Raw genomic sequence first — 24,036 nt, 5'->3', positions numbered from 1 at the left:
CAATTATTTTCTTATTTTCGACAGATGTTTCAGCATATCCTTCTGCCATGCTATCCGACTTCCAGCCTCTATGACCAAGCAACATGTTATTCCCTAAAAATTTCCTCTCGTTATAGCAAATTCCACATAATTTTAGTTTTTGAATTCAGTAAGGTGATCTTGATAAATTCTTTTTCGGCTCTAACGTCTCGTGTCGTCAAATTTGTGATCTCCTGGCGTCGACAAGCACCAAACACTCCGACTCTCAAAACAACCTGAAACTATATAAATTTGAGATTGTTTTTTATCAATATGAGCTGCAATTTGCCTTCATAAATAAGAAATCCTTATCATTCATTTTCTTAAGAAATTAATTTATCTCTTCTTTGGAAAAAATAAACGATTTTCTGGGTCGGTAACCTTCTGATTTCCGAGAAGAAAGCCACAACCTGATGATATTCAGTAATATCAATATTCTTCGTAATCAACACCAAGGTTCGCAACATGGAATATCGGCACCATAAGGAGGATGGTTTTAACTTCTCTGCTTGTTCAGTAAAATAGACATGCATCACCTTGTTCAGAAACGTCACCAATTTTCTTAACTTCCATCCATTCATCAAAATATTTGTATGCTACCTCGTAACGTTCTTTAGATTTACCAGGAACTAACGTATCGATAGTAGATTGAGCAGCCACTTAATATCAGAAGGCAAATTATTCTCTGAATCGCTAATTTTTGCACATAAATTGCTTTCACTGAACGCATACTGAACGCTTGTGCAAAACGTAAACAAATCAGTAACTAGGGTTACTAATTTAGCCGCCTTACTTTTTCTCCATAAACACAATTTAAAAAATTACAAAAATATCTGTGTTAATTATTATGAAAATTATTGAAAGTAGATAAAACGTACAATATTTGTATCGTAATGTTTCTTTACGATACTTGATGGATTATCCAACTCGCCTTCGGCTCGTTGGACAATTTTTCCATCGCGTATCGTAAAATTCCACATTACGACACACATATCGTAAATATCTATTACAACTGAAAAAAAGAGTGTAAATTAATTACTAACACTAAATATACGCTGTAAAAATAAAATGTAAACACAAACAACAAACAAAAAATATATTAAAAAATACATATAACAAACACAAGGACGCCACTGACAATAAAGTAACAATAATACTCGTACATATAACACAATAGCGAAAACAGTTTTATTGTTATTTTTTCGGATTTTAAATAACTATATACATTATTCACTTCGCGTTTGTTATTTTATTACGAAATTACTAGATTTGTACCTATTGCTTGTGTCTATCAAAAAAAGCAAATAATAATTTTATTCGTAATGAATAAATTAAAATGAGATGATTGTCTCTGGGAATTTACACTAACAAATGTACATGTACAAATTTAATAATCTAGATACAAATTTTACGAAAATTCTAGTGACTACGCTGAAATTAATATTCTTGAAATAAAAGAAACGTGAAAAGAAAAAATTGTCTACTTATTTAAAACATAAAAATCCTTCACATAAGGAAAACAGATATTAGGAATATTATGTTTTAGTTTATATAGCTTCCTTTATATATATTCTGGAGTCCTTGCCAGAATATCTAGATATAGCCTGAAATTTATAAATATGCCTCGAGATGCAACATTGGTCTCGCCTTAGTTTAGTTAACTCAAAAATGGTTTGGCTAATTTTCCCAAAATTCTGTGTACAAAGTAATAATATTATTTGCATTGTAATAGAGTCCATCCGGTGAATGGCTACTTTCATGTTTTCTCATGACCGCTAGAGTTTAAAGAAATAGATCTACCGTATCCGTCTGTTTATTCGAATCGTTTTTTATTAGACGGGTAAACTGTCAAACTACTGGACCGATTGTTCTCAAATTTTATATAATTTTTAGGAATCTTATCATCTCCAACAACAATGTGGTAATGTCACCTCAAAATTTAGCACAGTAAATGTTATTTAAATGTTACAAAATAACATACTCAAGCACTTGTGGTTTATGATTCCGTTTTGATATTTTATCCTGGACATGCAAACTTTTGGAAAAAATCAAAACTTTATAACTACACTTTACCATCTAACTAAAAAAACTAAAAAATCGAATGCTTTAAGGTTACGATAAGCGAGATAAATCGTCAAGATTAAATGTTACTATAGAAACGAAAGATGACTTTTAATCATTTTTATCTGAACTTTTTTTTTCCTTTTAGCACCCATACTTCGAGACCATTTGCCAATTTTATTTTGTACGTACCTTTCAACAACACGCTGTATATGTTTGACGAGCCTACTCAAATGATAAATTAGCACTGTACTTTTATAAGGTAAATTATTATTATCATTAATAATATTATTATTATTAAATCAGGTTTATAAAACAGAGTGACTACCTGTGACGCCATGAAATTGTGAAAATATTTCAATATTTAACTATAACAGTATGACTTTTGGCTTCCTTCTCCGAGTCACATACGTAATTTCCTCATGAAAAAGCGTCTCCTTAGTAACGTCCCTCAATCTTAAAATCTACATCCGATGCTCGAAGCAGTTATAAATATATCGGTTAGAGGCTACTTTGGATTTTAAATGAGCTTAGTCTTCGTACGACGGACAGACGGATTTATTGATATCGTAAAATCCAACTATCTATAAATCCAAGTCTGTTCCTTCAAATCGTCGTTAAAAAAAGATGCGTATCGATAACGAACGGCAATGCCTTAAAAGTAAAACTGACTTAAGTAATTTCGCTTTCGACGAGAAAATTGTTTCTGTCGTAAATCCAGTCGGCGAAATCAAACGACGCGTTACCACCCTTAATAAAGTGCTAAAGAATCTTTTAAAATATTTATTGCATTTAAATTACAATAAAAGAGTTTGAAAACTTGGTTCGGATGGCAGTCGCTGCCTCTCGGTCGCAAACCTGCTTATTACAGATCATAAATTATGGAGAATCAAGACTGGAATGAACGATACCATCTATGTGAAGGCTAATTTTCTGGACGTACAGCCTTCGAGGGGGTTCTGTTGCGATTAGCAGCACGTTGGCGCCTTTTTCAGTCGGTATCTGAATGCTTTAAATAAAAAATGAATAAAGTTGCTACTTGATGTTCTTCGTTCTGTCTTAAAACTGCTTTCGGTACTGTATAATTTGCAGTTTTGTAAGACAGATAAAATAATGATAATAGTTTCATGATAAATAGGGATAAGTAAGTAAAAGTAAATTTAATGTGCGTTACATACTTACTTAAGTAGTTTTGTTTAGTAAAAACCGCAATAAAAACACTTCGACAGTCCTACTTATTATAAAATGAGTTCAATTTTTCTTGATGTGTTACCGCAAATTAGGAAACAGTGACGGAGGTCATAAGATCACGACTTAAATTTAAAATACGCACGACCATAACACAACACAAAATTATTTCGGTTTTCCTGCAAAATAAATAATAAGGTCGTAAATAATATACTAACATACATTAGCATAGGAACATAAATATAATAATCAAAAGTTGGCCCAATTTGTAGGTACCGCCTTAATGATGGTGCTGCAAAATGAAGGTACGGACCGTGTGTTAAAGCTAATTATATATCCATATTTTCAAGTGTTTTTGTAGGTAGATGCATTTATTTATAAATATAGAATTGAAAGTATGTAATACAACAACAAATTAGATCGACAACTGAAAACGACTCATAAAACACTGTCTAAATTGATGCAAAAAAACACTTGAAATATCGTACTGTATTAGTCAAATCGAAAATATATTTAAGTCATACTTCGAATAGTATGGAATAGAAGCCCAAAATCAATTTGGAAAATGCAATTCTAGTACAATGTACCAGAAGAAAAAAATTGTTTCTTTCTTTTGTCAAGGGAACAGATTCCTCGTATTTATTCAGTAGCTGTTCATTTTGCTGTGATAAATAGTTAAGCCTTTAACCAAAAACAGTAACAGTTACAAGCAATTTTTGTGACAGGTCTAATAAACGACAACATAAACTGAACACACCAATTTATAAACTTAAAAAATGATGTAAACCAAATAGGCTATTTCTTGTTTGATTTTTGGCTTTTTGGAACATAAATATCAAATAGTTGAAGAACAGTATCATTTAAACCGCTGCATACCTGCTCAGTGCTTTGAAGAAGGACGTCGTTCCAATTCCAATTCTTAATTGCTTGATACAAGTTTGGTAAGTCACCTCTTCTGAAATTATATGGCGGAGTACTGGTTTCAGGTACTACACTCTCAAAAAAGTTCAGAGAAAATGAGAATAACATATTTAAAGATGGATGATGGCCGTCTTCTTTAACAAGAGGTAAATTCTTTCGCGAAACCAAACATGTAATATTCTCGGAGCAAAGAACAAGGTCCAGAATTCTTGAGTTATTATTTAGTAAGCGGTTGCTTTGTTTCAGATTGAAATAGTTTAGGATGGACATAAAAGTAGTGAAAATAGTTGTTAGTTGTTGACTTCTTTCAAGGCAAGCCTCAGATTCTGGAATATTAAAATCTCCAATAATGATGCAATTGTTATTCAAATTGTGGGATGTTTCTAAAAATTCTAATATCGCTTCATACAAATCCGCACTTGTTGCAGCTGGAAAGAAGAGATTAATGATCAAGATATGAACTCCACATATTATTACTTTAACTATCAATAAATCAATTTCAGGGTACGGAGATTTACACATTATCGTGTCTACAGCATATTTTGTGATTAACTGCAATCAATGTAGCACGACCTTTTCGCCCATTAGACGATCTATATACTTTGTACTTATTTGTAAAGTACTCGCTAGAAGATACATTATCATCACGCCACGTCTCAGTAAGAAATATAAAATCAGGATCGATGCTGTGGTGACCGAATTTAAATCAAAATTTTCGCGCTGAAATTAAGTAACAGCGGCGCGAAATCACATTTGATTAATTTGAATTTGAGAAAGAAAAAAAAGAATTCAAATCATAAATCGTTAAACATAGGCAACCAGGTGCACGGTAACGCTTGCTGGATAGTTGGACAATTAGTAGCGCTAGGGATTTTAGTTAGAGGGTTGGTGGTTAGACAGAGGGCGGCATGGCGGAGCGTCAGTCTGAATGTGTTTTTATGAGTGTAAACACGTGCTAAAAGCTAGTTTAAATTAGCTGGTTTGGTAGTTAATAAAAGGGAGGAAGCCTTTGTTTAACGACAATCAATCGTAACTTCTATGACGACACAGTTTTTCCCAAACCGCGCGGTTAATTCTTGCGGCCTTTTAATCAGAAAAAAGTGCTGACTTTCGTTCAACGCGGAACACGTGCTGTAAATGTGTTTTATTGTTTGTAAATCCAGCAATAAAGTTAGTTTTTCTTAATCGTCAACTCTTGCAAACACAATTTAACAATCAGGGTTATTTAAAGAAACCACTTGCTAGAATATTTCATGAAATTCACTTAGTCAGGATAATAATTCTTTGTTTAACAAATTACGAATAGGTTTCGGGATGCATATATGTAAGTGTTACATTATAACAGTTCTTCATTCTTCACACAAGATTGCTAATAGTTCATTTACGGCAGTTAAATTAACAAAATTCATACTGCGAACTGGCGGGGGGTTAAAATAATTTCTTCCCTTGCGCGGTTATCATCGTTATCATGATCACATCACTGAGGCATGTCCTCACAACGCTAAAGATTGACTAGATCATCGAGGCTTGTCCTCGCAACGCTAAAAATTGATTACTTCATCGAGGCATGTCCTCACAACGCTACTGATTGATTACTTCATGGAGGCATGTCCTCGCAAAGCTAGAGATTGGTAACATCAACGAGGCTTATTCCTCGCAACGCTAAAATATACATCATCGAGGTATTCCCTCGCAACGGTAAAGAAACATTACATCACCGAGACACTTTTTCCTCGCAACGATGATTAGAATTTTTGTGTTTGTTTATTATGTGTTTTGTTGGGGTAACCAGTTTGCGGTATTCTAAACTCTCAAAGTAAATGGCTTTTTTTTTAAGTAACCAATCACTTAGATCATGATATAATATAACATAATGTAAACTTTTTGTTTGAATCGTTGGTAAAGTGTGGCAAGTATTAATCTCATGTAAATTTTGTTAACTTTGCAATTTTTCACCTCATACGATATTTCTCTAATCTCGCAGTCTTAACCTCAGTAATTTTCCTTTGCTGTATAAATTTAAATGAACTTTAAATGCTCTGCAGTTTTAATCTCACACAATATTTTTATTTGCACAAGTTTATTTCTCACCAGATCTTTTGTTTCATAAATCTTTGCTAAGTTTTGTTTTGTAAATATTTTGTTGGTGAATGTTTCCATCGTATAAATGATTTGAGGTTAAATAACATAGAAAACGTGGCAGAAGCGAAGTGCGGTTCCTAGTCGAGCTGGCGAGATTTTATCGCGTCGCCTGCACAAAGGGTACAGTTTTGGATAGATTCAGGGGCGGTTGCGATGTTGTAGTGCTCTCGACTTGGCCCAATAGTCGAGACCTAACTACGGATCTGCGATCGTAATGACCTAGTTTCGGACGGCATGTTCGTCCTAAAGATGTGTAATGTACTGTGCGGGTAGACTTGCGACAGATAGAATCACCGTCGTGGGGGGAGAACAGCCCCGACCGGTAGCCCCAAACTCCGCTTGTGCTAAAACGCCACAGGGGTACTTGTGTTGTGCTTCTATTATTAACTTTAATTCAGATTTTGCTTTGTTTTTATTAAATTTGTTATATTCAAATATTTGCATTGATTCCAAACAGTTGTATAGGATTTTGCGTTTGTTCGTTTTTCATATGTGTATGTCTGTCACTTCGTGAGTGCCTTTTCTTTCATAGTTTTAAGGTGTTTCATTTGAGATGTAATATCTCCATGAATATACAATAGGGGGTTTTGGGGCTGAGGAGTGAATACAAGATGACAAGTCCGTGTCGCCTTCGCTCGCAGCTCCTTTCCTCCTAGAAATGGGGCGCAATTTTTTTTACCCCCTCCTAAAAATTTTGTCTATTATTTCTTGCACTCTCTACTCGCACGCAGTGTATGCTCACTTGTATGAAAGAACGTCTCACTTTTCAAAAAAAAAAAACACACAACGTAGGTTCCCATTTTGTTAGACGATCACACCCAAGGCCAAATTTTGATTTTTTTTAATTTTTCGCGGGCCTTTCAAACTTTTGCAAGGTCAATTAAAGGCGGGAATTACAATATCAATAAAGCACAAGGTCCTATTGCTCAAACAGTCTCAAAAAACTAGACGAAGTCCTTAGTAAAAATGGGGGTTTTACTAGAATATCTAATGTGGTAAAAGTTTTAGATGGACAGTTTTCAGTTGAGACTCTCAAATTGTGGCATCCCTTAAATATGCCCCAATAAAATCTGTCCATTTAGAACATAGTTTTTCAGTGTATAAATATATTTTAAGTGATCGAAGACATTCATTTAAAATAGAAAATCTAGAAAAACACATTAGAATAAATGTAAATAATAACATTTTTCAAGAGAGTTACTAGTTAGTCAATAAAATAGCTAATGAATAGAGTAATAGAATACCGGTGCCATAGTTTTAATTGGTAAATGTGTAGTTTTAAGTCCAAATATGTACTGTCTAAGTTATAAGTATTGTAAGAAATGATAGAAATAAAATATTAATGTGTAACAATTTCAGCAATTTTTTGCATATAATGCCAAATTTGTCTGCATATATTATGCACATATTTACATGTTTTTTTCTGCATATAATTACGAGCTTTAATAATAATATAATAAATAAAAATATTTCAGAACGACAAATCTGCATTTGCCATTACCTTTGGCAATAAATTTAGTTTGTTGACCAGATCAATAACATAACTAATAAAGCATTGAAATTCTATTGTTTTATTTACCGTATCCGTATATTGCATATTCTATACATTTTCAAAAACTTCATGTAGAAATTGTTACCTTTTTCTTTAGTACCATTACTGCTTGAATATGGATTTATAATATGATATCCTATTCATAAAATTCTTCGTAAACACTTGTCTGGTCAAAGACAAATTCTCAAAAAGTTTGTATTTTTGAGGTTCTTATCCGTTTCAAGTTTCTGATCACTTTGAATTACTTAACACGTTCAGCTGCATCCTGCTGAGCAACCTTTGCAGTATACTAGATATTCGTTTCCTATATAGCATCGTAAATAATAAGTCAGTTTGCCCAAACTTATAGTCATGTATTAATTTTATATTTTATTCTATCGCAATACTGGTTGATTTAACGCTTTAATTAGATCCCCTGTATCGTTAATGTGTGAGTTATTTACTATAATAATATACACGTTGATTAATTATCTTTAGTGTGTAGACATATCTCGAATATTAAGTAGGTTACAGTAAGGTGTAACATATATTTAATTTAGTTATAGTTATTTCGTTATTTTCTATACAATAAACGCTATTTTCGTCTTACTTGTGTCACCTACAAGTATTTTATGATTTAATGTATTATTTCTGTAATAAGATTTTTCTTGTAGGAATAAAGATTATTATTATTGTTACTCGCATCGGTGTTGTTTGAAGTCTAGGGTCCAAAACAAAAACACAAAAAAAGCCCACCATTCATTCCAGGTCAAATTTAAGGACAACAATCAGAAATGCTTCGTTAAACTTTCTTATTAAAATTTTCGTTATTGGTAAAAATCGACTGAATTTATATTACTTTTACTTGTATGGGTGATAAAAAAAACTTGTTTTCATTTCCGGCTAAACCCGTATTGATATAATATGATCAAGTTGTGCATATTATTGGAAAAAGTTATTTGTGCACATCATTTTTTGTTAAATTTTCCTATAAATGTGTTAATTAAAAAAAATATTACAGCAAAACATTCTACACTGTAGACATTTCACGTATTCGAGAACTTCAAGTCGTGACCAATAAAAAAATGGATGACATAAACCCAAGCACATCAAACTTCTTCAGTTCTTCCCCACCAAAGCTGCTACTACAGATACAACAAAAAAGAATCAAATTCAAACCGAATCGTCAACTCCTGCTACAAAGTTAAAGTTGTCTTTATTTAAAGAATGCAGCGTCATTTTACTTCTATTACTCCAATTAGTCACGGACTTGGTGCCACTCAAAAAAAGTCTAACAAACTAAAACTTAAAAAATCACTGACCTTGATTTTAAAACCGCCAACTTGCTCCTGGCCCTCTTCTCCCTGACGAAATCCGTGGTTGATGATGTTTAATCCAGAGGGTTAACACTTACACACCACCCACATCACCACAAATTCAAACCTTGACACTCCACTCATGTTGCACTGAAAAAGTCCTGAAAGGATCACTGACACAAGAATGTAATTTGGCGGTGTTCGTATTATGTAAACAGAAACACGACAAGTCGCGGCGCTGCAAGTTGCAGTTGAATGGGTTGCTGAAGACACGACTTCTGCTGAGAGATGTTCAGGCAGGTGGCTGAAACCAGGTGCCGCGGCGGCATCTCTGCACGAGTGGACTAGACAGGTTGTACAGCTGCACGATGTGTTGCCTACGTAGGTTAAAGTCTATTTGTCGGTGATTTAAATGCTGGAGAAGTCGGAATTTTTCAAATATGTTTGTGATCCGTTATATCTAGTTGAGAGTTGATAAACTGGAGTTAAAATTTTTATTCAAGAAGTAGATTTGTAGGCAATGATAAAAAGACATATTAGAACTCTTGTTAATTTTAATTAATTTTATTAACGAATATAACCACTACAACATTAATTATACAGGCTTATGATAAAGTAATACACAAAATTCATAAAAAGCGCAACATTTGTTTTTGAAAAAAAATGCAAAAACATGTCAAGCTTTTTATTTTACTCTCCATCTTTTGACTAATGTCAAAAAAGTTTACGACAAATTTCTAAAAGTTATGACGTCATCCATGATTTTTTTTTAATAGGAAGGTAAGTATAATTTTGATTCCATTATTTGATAAAGCTTATTTTTAGGTGCTGTATGCTGACGCGGCGATAGTAATTCTTTTAATAGTCTTCATAAAATCCTAATTTGTGTCGATAAATATGCATCCAAATTGTTTAGTATGCCAACAAAAGTTTACTGAAGGTGTATCTTGTGACATTTGTAAACAATTTTTACATCAATAGTGTGCCGGATTAACAAAGTCTGAAAATACCAGCTTACGTAGTAAAAACAAAAAAATCCATTTTTATTGTGAGAACTGTGACATTGTGGATATAATTAAAGCCCTGAAAACCCAAATTCAAACATTATCCGAAGAAGCCGCTCTCTGTTAATGCGTTATCAGAGGATGAAATTATTGCAGAAGTAGAAGAACGTCAACAAAAAGCGAACAATGTCATTGTTTACAATATACCAGAATCCGCTCAAAAATCCAATGATGATAAAATAAAGGATGACTATGGAAGATGTGTTACATTAAACATTAATTACAAAGATTTGTCCCAATGTAAGTTTTGTTTCTTGCAAACGCTTAGGTAAGAATAACGAAAATCATTCTCGCCCTATTCAATTACGCTTTAACTCTTCTGATGTCGCGTTGTCCATCTTAAAGAATTACAAAGTGAAAGATAATTAAGTCTACCTGAATAGAGACTTAACATTTCGACAACGTAATCAGAGTTACATTGTACGTAATGATTTTCGAAATCGAACCGCTAATGGTGAAAATGACATCATCCTTAAATATTATAGAGGAATTCCTAAAATAGTGAAAAAAACGCACTCCCGTCCAGCAGCCAGACACACTTGTAAATTTTTCAGTCACGGTTCAGAATGTACGAGGATTAAACACCAAAGATGAGTTTTATCTAAACCTGCTACTATCGGACAGTGATGCAATCCTACTTAGAGAAACCTAGCTAGAAGATAATATTCAATCTTCCGAATACTTTTGACAGGATTATGATGTATTTCGTTGTAACGGTGGTTATAGAGGCCGTGGTGTCTTAATTGCTATCAAATCAATTTATTCTTCAAAAAATCTAAACTTACAAAGCCCTGTTCAAGAGGTGGATCTCATCGGAATAAGAGTATACTTTCACAACACTTTCGTTAACATAATTACTTTGTATATACCCTCAGCATCACGTAGTACTATTTATGAGTCTATATTTGAATACCTTGAACAATCAGTGAACATCTCGGAACTAACGTTGATAAGCGGCGACTTTAATATTCCAGACTATAAAGTAACAAATAACGTAGTTCAATGCAGAGGAAATGTGCGTATCCTCAGAGAATTTTTGACGTACAACTCAGTAAAACAAGTAAATCAGATTTCGAATGCTTATGGACACTACTTAGACCTTGTTCTCTGTCCCCAAGAAATGGAAGTTTTAGTTCAACAGCATAATCATCCCCTTGTCAATGAAGACCGACATCATTATACTCTCCTGGTATCAATCCAGTTATATTTCTCGTTTTAATTTGACACCTAATAATTTCTCCTATAATTATAAGAAAGCGGATTTGACCAATCTGTATTGTACCCTAGCATGCAAATCTTGGACTGACTTGTACAACATTGAGAACATTGATGCTGCATGTGATTTCTTTTACAATCAATTGAAACAGATTATAGATTCCTTTGTACCAAAGGTCCAGTCTAAATCGTCGTAATTTCCTAAATGGTATTCTCGTGACCTAATAAGAATCATATCTAGGAAAAAACATGTTAGGAAAATGTACAGTAGGACAAAATCAACATTTTATGCCGACGTGACTAAGAAACTGTGTAGTGATATAAAAAGTATGATAAAAATAGATTATGCCAAGTATATAACTGAAATCGAACAAGAATTGCGAAACAATCGCTGTAAATTGTGGTCTTACATCGATGTGAAGAAGAAAACATCAAGAATTCCGGGAAAGATGAGTTTCAATAGTCAAGAGTATTTGCGTCCAACCGACATTGTTAACGCCTTTGCCAAATATTTTAACGAAGTTTATGTATCTAACGGTAATAGCAAAGTTTATGAAACCAGTGAAAAAATATGTGATACATATAGTGATATCGCTAGTGATACTAAAAATAATTCCGTCTTTGATAGCACAAAATCTGACTGTGATTTCGCACACGTACTACATATGTTTAAAGTGTTACCAAGTGATGTCGTCAAAGTTGTTAAACGCGTCAAACCAAATTTTACCGCAAGACCAGACTACATACCGGCATTCTTTGTTAAAGACACTATTTCATGTTTATGTGAGCCATTGTGTTATTTGTATAACCTAGTAATCAATAATTATACTTATCCTAATTGTTGGAAGTTAGCAAAAGTTACGCCACTCTTTAAGTCAGGGTCTAAACAAGAAATAACAAATTACCGACCTGTAGCTATAGTAAATAATTTTGCCAAAATCTTTGATTATATCTTATCAGATATACTGTATAGTCATACTGAATCTTTAATTGTCAGTAAACAGCACGGTTTTATGAAACACAGATCTACCAGCACAAATTTATGTGAATTCATTCAGTACGTATCCAATGCATTAAATAGCGGTTACCAAGTTGATGTCATTTTCACAGACCTGTCAAAAGCATTTGACGTTGTAGATCATCATTTGTTAATTAACAAGCTTTCTCATTACGGTTTATGCAATGGCTTAGTATCACTAGAATACAAAAACTGTAAATCTAATGAGTTTTTAACATCATCTGGTGTTTTACAAGGGTCAAATTTAGGTCCAACATTGTTCAATCTTTTTATCAATGATGTGGTGCAACGTATTGATGGTAAGGTTTTTATGTATGCTGATGACATAAAAATTGCAAGAATTATTCGAGAGATAAAGGACTGTGACAAAATGCAAGAGTATGTGAACAAGTTTACAGTATATACTGATGATAATAAATTAAAAATCAATATTCTAAAATGTTATTGTATGACTTTCTCTCGTAAAGACAATATTATAGTTTATGATTATACGGTTAAGGGAATTCAATTAAAACGTTGTAAGGAAATCAGGGACTTCGGCGTTATTTTAGACTCTTCTCTCTCTTTTGTACCACATGTTAATTCAGTTTGTAGCAGCGCCCTAAAGTCGTTAGATTTTATTAAAAGAAATACGTACAGCTTCCAAAACTTAGAGTGTTTAATGACTCTTCATAACGCATTCGTACGAACAAAACTAGAGTACTGTTCCAGTATCTGGACGCCATTCTATAATGTTCATATTGCTGAAATAGAGAATGTTCAACGAAAATTCTGCAAGTATCTGTATTTTAAGAAATATCATGTTTACCCTGTTCAAGGCTACCCTCAGGACCGTCTGTTGTTAGAATTCAATATGCATTCATTAGAATTAAGACGCAATTAGGTAGACGATGGTAGACCTGATTGACGGAATTTTCAGTACTCGGGGGACTTATAAGAGTCATTTCATAACGAATTCGTGCTTTCAAGTCGCCTAAATTATCGGGTCTGTTTATGTAAACACAAGTTTTTAAATGTCCTCATAAAAAGAAATCAAGGGGATCCGGAGACCTATTTCCGTCGTTGCTACATAGGGGTTGTCTTCCAATGATAACAAGAGAATCAACTTGGTGTTATGGTTTATTTGTGGTCTTCCACAACTTGGAACATCTCTCACGTTTCCTATTTGATTAAATTTTACAACTATCAGATTACATACAGCCAAAAAGTATTCTTTAATTTATTAAACCAACTTAGAAACTGACAAAACGATTCTCTTTGACAAAGAATTTTTGTTTTAATTTTTAGTTATTTCGATTTCATTTGGTTTCATGTTTATTTCGTTTGTTATTAATTTTCTTCATTATTTTTAGTTATTAGAAAAATAATTGATCAAATAATCCGATCAAAATTATAGCGTCTCATTTAATAAAATCATTGATGACGTCATAACTTTTACAAATTTGACGTAAAATTTTTTGACGTAATGTTTTTTTCAAAAACAAATGCTGCGGTTTTTATGAATTTTGTGCATTTCTTTATCATAACCCTGAATTATTACCTAACTTATAACCTATTTAAATTAACAATGGTTAGCTTCCTTTATAACTTTATAAACAATGTTTCCAAGATTTGAACAAGCTCTTGTCGCCACAGCAATTTCTGACTTTTGCACAACTTCTCTGCTCAGCCTAGTCCATCTATTTTTAAAAGATCTTAAGAACTTAGCTACTTCCTGCCCGTAGACTAAGAAAGTATTGTAATCGGGTCATGACCTCCAGGGTACGACAAAAAAAAGATCTGTCTGTCCGCCTTCCGTGTGGATTTTTGTTAGACAAAGAATCTCCGAAACTACCAGACCGATTGTTGTCAAATTTTGCATTTATATTAAGAATATCATGTAGACGGTAGGTAAAACGCTAACCAGACTTGGTCTAATCATTCCTACCAATTAGGTTTTAAATTTTTAATCAAAGTAGATCTAAAAATAGAAATTTGTTTTATGGATTAAATCAGGAACTGCAAAATTGAATACTTCGAAATCTTGCAGACGTTTCAAGGTTATCGCAAGCATATTTTTAATCAAAATATCTAAACACTATTATACCCCCTTTTTTGATTAGATAAAATTAATTTCATAAAGTTTACCACTAATTTTTTATTGATCAAATTAAGAAGGAATCACCCTATTTTCTAGAAAATATGAGAATACATACTTTTTTATTTAATACTCTTGAATTAAATGAGAATTATACATAGTAATAATATTCAGCACATTTTGTTCGACTGTGTAGGTAATTAATAATTTTAATTCTCTGCTCTGAGGCCACAAACTCATTCAAGTCAAACTAATTTTTACAAAACATTTTTCCAGTGTATAAACATAAACTCTTGTTATTGTTATTATTGCCGAAAGGCGATTTTTACTTCTTGAGGTCTTGAGCATAATCTAAGCAAGTAGGTATAGTAATCGAATCCATCGGGCAACTTGGTACTTTCATATTTTCTCCATGTTTCATAACCCCTAGGCAGGGTCGTAGCTAGGGGTGGCTGAGCCTGTCCTAAAGAAATTTTTGCCTCCCCTAGACCTAGACAAGTTATGATTAACCAAATGTGAATTACAACATCGAAAGTCAAAATAAAATGCAATGTTTTATTTAAAAAGCGGAAGTTGAAGCATTAAAAACGTGTGAAATTTTATATTTTTTCCAAACGGCTGGATGACTGTACCTTATGGACGAGGGAAGTTCTGGCGAAATAATCTTCGACAATTTTTTTGTTGTGTATCTGAACCTTTTCTTAAGGGCAGTTGGGTCTCTCAATATTATAAAATCTCCGTTATTAACAAACTTAATTGTGATAGAATTTTAAATATAACTTGTCGACAGTTTTCTCGGTATAGGATTCTTTTGTTGTATTTTTGGAAGAAGTTGAAAATATCTCGAGGGCTCCGAGCGATTTTTAGAAAACGTTCGAAGAATCTTGTGATCCACTGGTAGTTTATTTTTGGATGAAGTTAAAAAAATTTTCGAGCTTCTCTGGTATCACATTTTTTAAAAAAGGTGAAAGAAACTCGAGTGCCCTGGTGTTTTACTTTTTGAAGAAGCTGAAAGAATCTTGAGGACTTCAGGTGTTTTTTTCTGGAAGGGGTAAAAGAATTTCTAGGGATCTTGGTGTTTAAGTTTCCAGAAAGTTGAGAGAATCTCTAGAAACTCTGGTGCTTTATCTTTGGAAGAGGTTGTCCCTGATGTTCTATTTTTAGAAGAAGTTGAAAGAATCTCGGGGGCTCCTAGTGTTTTAGTTTTGGAAGAATTTAAAAAAAAAATCTCGAGGTCTTCCTGTATCACATTTTTGGAAAAAACTGAATGAATCTTGGGTCTCCTAATGTTTTATTTTTAGAAAAAATTGAAAGAATGGCGAGGGCTCCCGGTGTTTTCTTTTAGAAGCAATAAAAAATTTCGAGGGTTTTTAGTGTTTTAATTTTTCAAAAAGTTGAGAGAATCTCTAATAACCCTGGTGCTTTATTTTCGGAAAATGTTGATAGAATATTGGATGTCCCTGACGTTCTATTTGTAGAAGAATTTAAAAGAATCTCGGGGACTCCTAGTGTACATATAACGATAAAATATCGATACCGATAAAATGTGGTCGTCTTTTTCTTTCGCATCTGAAATTTATATTTTCGTCCTTGTCATTTATCGCTTCGTTATCGCTTCGTATCGTATCGGTAAAAACAAAATCCCACCCCTGGTGTTGTATTTTTGTATTTTTCTGGAGCTTTACCTTTTTTAAAATGCTTAAGTGCTGCTTGCAATTCTTCTATCGTTAGAATTGCTTTCCATTAGTTAAAATTATAACTTTATTATAATTCTCCTTAATCACGACGAGATTATTTCAACTGTCCGTTGTTTTGTATACCAAGATACGCGTAAAGACGTTTGACCCTGAAAAAACAGAAACCGACATATTTCAGATAATGAATAATATATTTATGTGATATCTACAGAGTTAGTAATGCAGTAGTAGTAGTACTGGGTTATGTTTAGACCTCGTTAAAAATCATCCCTCTTTGTAAAACATAATATTGTTACGATGATCGGTAATTAAAATCGGCCTGGGTAAAACTCAACATTTTATTCGTCAATAATACAAATTTATATAGCCCATCCTGGATTATATTGACCGTTCCGGCCGGTGGTCCCTATTTAAACAGCCACCGCTCATTTCAAGATATTTCACGATCAAGGTTCTGGAGTGCCCATCGCAACTTCCGCTTCCAGGCTTTTCTTTAGTCGAACGCCGCCCGGCTGCCGTCACCGATGAGTCAGCCATCATCGTCGTACATACCAGAAGGCTCTCGAGGAATCCATAGGCGTGGTGCCGGAGCGGCGTATACAATATGTATATGTATGCAAATATGTCGCCTTCTTGATCCTCTTGTTCTATATCTACATTTTTTTTATTTCCAAACAGGATGTTTTAGTTTCCATTAATAAAGTTTCGGTAAAAGAGTTCCTAAAGCCTTAAAAGATATCAAAAATATATTTGGTCCTGATATTAATTATATGGAAGATACATTTTTAATCCTGGGGATGATTCTTAGCTATGTGTAATAATAATCATTTTAGCCATTTTTAAGTTTGAAGCCTTTGCTTGTTTGTGTATTTGTCTGTGACATCGTAGCTCCTAAACCAATGGACCGCTTTCAATACGGTTTTTTTCGTTAAAAGCTGATTTAATCGGGATGGTTCTTTGCTATGTTTGATGTTAATCACTTCAGCCATTTTAAGATCATTGGCTTTTAACATAGTTGGCGTAGAAATCAGCTCGGTTCGAGCGAGCGGGTACAGCTCATCGACCATCGATGACAGACATTTTAAGGGTTATTTTTTTACGTCGGAGGTTTTTAAGTACCCAAATATTAACACTTGTAACAACCCTGTATTAGGAACGTCTATTTTCGTGACTTGAAAAAGTTTCATTTTGAAGACCAGTAGAAATGAAACAGTTTATTTTGCTTATAAATACGTTAGAAATGAAGAGGAGGTTCTGGTATATAAATAGATGTTGACTGGGCGCCGACTTGGGAAAAAAAGAAGGAACTGGATCTCTTGATTCCTGTAGCCACCGTAGTCAAGGTCCCTTCCGGCGCCAATTTAAATATTGACGGCCAAGGTCAACTACACTATGTCGCCTAATAGATAGAATTTTTTTAAATACTGTAATAAAACATAAGTTTGTTATATTTTCCAGTAATTCAATCTCAGCTTAAATATGCAGAGATAACAATGTTTATAGTGCACAATACCAAAGAATATTAACATTTACACGTTAATGTTCTTTAACAATACTTCGTACAAATAGGCATTTCTAATTTGCAGATCGTTGTTGTAGATCATCGATGCCAGTATTAATATCCTCATTACTGAGGAGACATACAAAACAAAACAATTTATTATTTTCTCACAACCGCGCATCCGGCACATCCACGATTATTTATCGTACATGTTACGTTTATTAAAATATCTATAAAAGTCTCTCGTTTTGCCATGAACACTTTTTTTTATTAATAAATCGGAGGTGGCCCTTCCTAAATTTTTCACTAAAATTTTACCGTCCTGACACAGAGGACGATTTTTTATTAAATATTCAACCGAATTCATTATTTTTATTTAAAATCAAACAATTTCACTCGCGTAGAATGAAAATTAAAACCCGCAACTGAGGTACTGTTGGTGGGCACTGTGGGAACAGGACCTGATTCCGGCCCAATACCGCGACTAGACCCACGGTTTCCATGGCAACGATGTAAACACAACGTCTAAATGAACTACGATTTGGTCTCCGCCTCCGCTTTGATCAGCACTTCATCAGCAATAAAATATTATATATCCGAGGCACAACATCTTTAGATGTAAGTTTTGATACATTTTATACAAATAAAGCGAGATAAAAAAATTAGTTTTGATAATTATGCCACTTTCCGGATAATTTTTTAAATACTGAAAATTACTATCTTGCTAAATATGTCCAGTGTGTTTGCCCTTGTGCGCCCTGGCACCAACCGCACCTGTGGAACTCCATTTTGCTTTAAAAAGAGACTGCATTAGATATCGGGGAAATCAGGCAATTTGGTCCCAGAAATTCATATGAAAATTTAATTCTACTGTTTTTTTCTTGAAAATGTTCAAGAAATTCTAAACATTACCTACTGTTCTTTATCAGGAAGGTGTTAAAGATATATGAACATTAAACCTACTTTAATAATAGTAAAATTTTTGTTGAAAATATTAAATGGAATAGTCGAGTGTCCATGTCTTAAAAACAATTAACCAGTTCCGATAATTAATTCTAAAAAACCTTTTACGTTTTATGCACCAGTATGTAGGTTGGTGTTAAATAAATTCCCTGCACAAAACATGTGCAACAAATTTAAGGCCATGACACTAATAATGTGACATTAATGAATTTGTAAATGTATGACGGGGACCATAAATCTTACAAATTTTAACAACTTATTGAATCTGAGTGTCGGTTATCTACTAAGTAGAACCGGATTGTTGTACATTATGAAATCTTTTTCGAGTTTATTTCTTTCATAGGTACATATAATTAGCTATTTATTTTTATCTGTTGCAAATAAACTAACAAAAACTGCATTTTCCTAAAATCATGTAACACTACTTCTCGCATTTTTCCGTTAAAATCTAAGTATTTATTACTGTTATTTTTTTTAAGTTATAAGTTTACCAAAGAAAAAAATAAATAAATTTTAACTAATACTTTAAACGAGCAGGTTTGTATTTTTATACATATATTTCAGAATAATCTATATACGTCCGTCCATTAAAGTTAGAAATAGGGAAGAGTTTATAAATCATTAATTGGAATGGCTTACTTCCAATTGCACTGGCAATACTAATTAAAGAAACGATAGCGTTAGAAAAATTATTAAGCCAATTTCACATTTATTATATAAGGTCACATGAGCATAGCTGTATGAATTAATGTAACAGCGTGGAAAACTTTGTTGTGGCCAAGATTTCAAATTACAGCAGTTAGTGAAAGTTCAAACAAGTGACTCTGTCGGCATTTGTAACTTTGTTGTTGCGTCGCAAACATGCACTTCAGTGTACGTAACGAATTTTTTCAAATATCTTTCTTTCAATAATACAAAAATTATTTTACACATTTTTGTCACCCAGTGTAAGTAAATGAATAGACGTAGGTACGTGTCTGCCACTTAAATTAATATATGCATCAATAAAAATTACATCACATAAACAAAACAGTGACAATGGAATTGCACCTAGCTGATGTCGGCAGTGAGTATGCTCAAGACAAAAACGTGAAAAAAGATGACGTTGAGGCATTGGTGCAATGGACAAACAAGCAACCACATTTACCCGAAATTAATGGTAAGTGTATTCGTCTCAAATAAAAAAGATAAACATATTTTAAACACTGATAACACCGTTTTACATTTTATAATTATGCCGTGCTGACGTTGATCGTTTGTACTTTGCTTGTGACATCGTTCATAACTTTTTAACAAAGTTAAAACACCTATTATGCATAGCACTATCGAACATATTTTCAATAAACCCATTTTGCGCCTTTTAATCTTTAATTTAATTTAAAGATATTTACCCCTTCACATCACCCAAAAACAATACTTATAAAACATAGATAGGATATAGTTTTCACGAAATGTAGCGACTTAAATTCAGTTTATGCGTCAAAATAAAAAAAAAATGATCTAAAATCTAAACAGATGCCTGATTTATAAAAGAACGAAATTACCAAAATTAGTTTCCACGTATGAGTCAATTTATTTATTACAGAATTACAAGCCATCCTGTTCCTGCAAAGTTGTTACTATAGCAATGAAGCAGCCAAGAAAACCATCGACACGTATTTTACAATGAAAACGCTCCATCCCGAAATTTTCAGAAATAAGAATACTTTATTACCCCTTTTTAACAAAACCATAGAAAACAGGTAATAAACACGCATATGTCGATTTGATTCCTACCTGTTCATTCGTAGCCTCGCCACATGTCTTCCTAAAAAAACACCAGAGGGTTATACAATTATTTTCTTGAAATTAGTAAATATAGATGTGGACAATTTTAATTTTATAGAACACATAAAATACTTAGATATGGCTTGCATGTTACAACTGTACCAAGAAGGCACGTCCACAGGACATGTGATTGTTGCTGATCTGAAAGGAGTCGTTTTTGCGCATTTGACTAAAGTAATAATTGCCGGACCAATGGTTCTAAAAAATTTTCTTCATTATCTGCAAGAAGGGATGCCTATAAGATTAAAAGGATTACATTTCATCAACATTGTACCATTTATGGATAAAATACTGGCTTTGGTAAAACCCTTGATGAAAATGGAACTTTTAGACATGGTACCTATCAGTGTTAAGTTTACAAAAAGGCACTTAATTATTTTTGGTTTTAGTTGTATCTGCACAATACAGTGGACGAATTGGTGAAGTTTATTCCTCTGGAATGCCTACCTGAGAATTATGGTGGTTTCACAGAGGACACATCAAAACTACACGGTATAAAGCATTGTCTACAAATTGTGTGGCGAAAGAAATATATTGTTCCTGATTACAGATAAAGCTAAAGATAAATATTTTACAAATTCTACATTTTTTGAATGGGAAGACAAACAGACGACCGACGAAAGTAAAAGAGTAGGTCCATCAGACAGCGTGAACAATATTTTTGGAGTTGAAGGTACTTTCAAGAAGCTAAATTTAGACTAACACACTTTTTTATATTTTTTTAAGAAATAAAATGGTTGTAAGATATTAAAATATTTTTGTTTAAAATATTTTGAATGCCTAAGTGCACAATGTTGATTGAACGAGACAGTGACAAAAATATCATCTTCCATCTCTTTGTGAACGTGAATACCGTTTCACTGTGGTTTCTAAAGAATAATATCGAGAAAGCAATAAAAACATGTTCAAAAAAAGCTACAAGTTTTTGAAAGTTAGTCTTTGATCGTTTCATTTTCATCTAAAACGTAAAAAATGTCGGTAATCTGAGTAGACGAAACTCCATCTAGAGTACCCCACTGCTCAAACCTGAAACCGTCAACCAACGAAAACAATCTTAATTCTTAACTTTTACACACATTAACATAACTGTTATGACTTTAAAACATTTTTAGGTGGTACCATGGTATAAATATTTTATTGATTACTGTATTGGAGTTTGTTTCACATGTGGATTTGTTTTTAAAAAGCCATTTGTCGATATTTATGACCACCAGTTTTTTTTCGCTTAATATATTTATTATTTATTTCAAGTATGACGAGTTTGTCAAAGCAGTCCTCCACAAATTTATCTCAATTTAGGTTAGCAAAACGTTTCGTGATCATCCAGGACGGTTCAACTAGTCTAAATTTTCTTTGATAAAAATCCCAAATTTTGTTAAAATTATGCTCCAGATCTTCAAATTCCAAACGCGAATCCAAGTATTTGTGGGCTCCAGATAACACGAACAATTTGAAATTTGCACACAAAATCTATTCAAATTGAATTTATTTAAAAAATAGAAGCACAACAATCTAAACAATAAAATATTTAGGTACATATTTCTAACATGATCTAACAAGGAGGAACCAATTAATTGTTCAGGAAAACGATGATTTTGGAATGGGAGTGCTTCGTTAAAGTAACCCTACTTACAAAAATTGATTTAGAAAGAAAAACAAAAAAACGTACACAACAAATCTGTTAACAAATCTAATTTCAACACAACAATCACAATTACATATAAATACCGTTAAACGCACTAATCTTAACTAATTATTTACAAAATCATTTTATTTGTCGCTACCGACTTTGTTCTTATGAAAATGGGAAAACTAAATATAACTACTAGTAAGGCCGCTTTAGAACACTTTGTTTTTTTAATCATTTGCCCCTGGTTTTCAAGCTAACTTTTTAATAAAGTTAAATATTTGAGAAATTTGCCCTGTTTTTCCAGGCGAACTCTTTCAAAAAAGTCAATATTTCAAAGAAAATACCTCGTTTTTCCAGACAAGAATACGGTTTCGTAACAAAACAAATTTCCCTTTCAAAAACACTCAAAATTAGGTATTTTGCCTTGTGTTAAAGACTTTTTTCCTGTTAGGCCCCTTCAGCACACGCCATTTTTTTATAAAATCTACCCGTTTTTCAAAATAACTACTTTTGTTAAAAAGTTAAAACCACTTCAGCACAAAAATGAATCTCCGACCTAACAAAAACACCTGCAAATTTCATTTTGGATATAATAAGAAACCTCGTTGACGTTGACATTATGTGGGTGCTGTGAATTTTGCTCCTCGCTAAAAGTTCAATTTGGTGAGTTCGTTCCTTATATTCAATTTACTATTGTTGATAATTATTGCAGAAAACGTTAATATTAGATATTGCATGTTTCAAACAATCATTTAAACCATTCTAAAAGTGGTTTTTGAACAATTTGTCTTCAACTGTTTTATCGCCTTGCGTGGTAGCTTGTGTTTTTGCTGACTGATAACACATTTCTTTGGTGAGGTGAGGAACTGCGGCGTATCGCTGCTCTTACCTCAATGTATTTATGTATGTTGAGGATTAACATTTAACACATTTCTTGAAGGAGAAAAGGTTTAACTGTAGAACCTTTCAGTGTAGTCCTCAACATGAACCAATTCCCGAAAAAAGAACAAGCAATTATTCTAGCTGCTAATGATGAACTAAAATTAACAGATTATGTTTTGGCTGTCGGAGAGCTAGTGCAGCCTAATAAGAACGTCATATTTGCGTCGCGTATGTCAAACAGTAGAATTTGCATTTACTTAAGTGACGAATCTCTCGTTGATAAAATTGTCTCAAAAAACACTACTATTAAAATTAATGACGTTGAAGTTAATCTCCGTCGATTAATTAATCCAGCAAAGCGAATAATTCTCTCTAATGTTGTGACCTTCAATTCCCCATAGCATTTTGGAGAACCTTATTCATTAGGTTTTACTACATTGTCACATACATGTCTTTTATGAAAACTGCCATTCTTCGAGAAGATTATAGCCACGTTTTGAATTTTCGTTGGCAGATACATATGTACAACCCAATGAATCTCTTGATCTTCCTGCCTCGATGGTCCTTAAACATGACAACACTAACTGTAGAATATTCCTTAACTTTGATGATGTGTGTTTTAAATGCAAACTCCCTGGTCATTTTGCTCAAGATTGCCCTGGCACTATAGCTGAAAATGGCGTAGCTACCCCTGAACTTTTGTTGCCGGTAAAACCTTTAAGTGACAACCAGGATCGTCGGTATCCCCTGCATTTTACTGAAGCTGTTGAATTTATGGACGAAAGTACAGGTGAATTTAGTTTATAAATATACTAACGATGTACAAGGTGTTTGTTCAATGTTAAGTGATATTGCGCCGTCACTGACTCATAGTAGTATCAGAAATCGTTGCAAAAGAGTATGTAAAAGACTGAAAAAAGCTTATGACAAATTCTTAAAGGAAAATGTTACTGATTCGTCATCGTTTGTTGATGATGAATCACAC

At 33.1% G+C, this 24,036-nt stretch overlaps 3 protein-coding genes across 5 annotated transcripts in view; 2 read left to right on the top strand and 1 right to left on the bottom strand.

Moving 5' to 3' along the window:
- The window catches only part of LOC135144785 (protein prickle-like), an 889,236-nt gene extending 879,782 nt beyond the window's left edge, over positions 1–9,454 (bottom strand). The window contains exon 1 of the mRNA XM_064076865.1: positions 9,184–9,454. The gene's annotated coding sequence lies outside the window, so the exon portion shown is untranslated. The remainder of the gene's footprint in view (positions 1–9,183) is intronic.
- Positions 9,455–11,716: 2,262 nt separating this feature from the next.
- LOC135144566 (uncharacterized) lies at positions 11,717–17,651 on the top strand. The gene is made up of 3 exons (XM_064076588.1): positions 11,717–13,156; positions 16,746–16,860; positions 17,518–17,651. Exons 1-3 carry the CDS (start codon positions 11,717–11,719, stop codon positions 17,649–17,651), a joined length of 1,689 nt encoding a protein of 562 aa, XP_063932658.1.
- Positions 17,652–19,519: 1,868 nt separating this feature from the next.
- On the top strand, positions 19,520–21,292 carry LOC135144611 (alpha-tocopherol transfer protein-like). 3 transcript variants are annotated; one of them, XM_064076640.1, is made up of 6 exons: positions 19,520–19,659; positions 19,746–19,871; positions 20,298–20,454; positions 20,503–20,875; positions 20,929–21,031; positions 21,090–21,292. In XM_064076640.1, exons 2-6 carry the CDS (start codon positions 19,751–19,753, stop codon positions 21,239–21,241), a joined length of 906 nt encoding a protein of 301 aa, XP_063932710.1. In that variant the 5' UTR covers positions 19,520–19,659; positions 19,746–19,750; the 3' UTR covers positions 21,242–21,292. The 3 variants fall into 3 exon arrangements, with proteins under 3 accessions (XP_063932710.1, XP_063932709.1, XP_063932708.1); XM_064076639.1 differs by having other exon boundaries at positions 19,721–19,871; XM_064076638.1 differs by having other exon boundaries at positions 19,520–19,681.
- The last annotated feature ends 2,744 nt before the right edge of the window (positions 21,293–24,036 follow it).

The sequence above is a fragment of the Zophobas morio genome, unplaced genomic scaffold, assembly GCF_036711695.1.
Source record: "Zophobas morio isolate AGI-343-1 ecotype UQ-CSIRO unplaced genomic scaffold, CSIRO_AGI_Zmor_V1 ptg000108l, whole genome shotgun sequence".
In the NCBI taxonomy this organism is placed as follows: Eukaryota; Metazoa; Arthropoda; class Insecta; order Coleoptera; family Tenebrionidae; genus Zophobas; species Zophobas morio.
The sequence above is the reverse complement of the archived record's forward strand: the minus strand, read 5'-3'. Positions and strand labels throughout refer to the sequence as shown.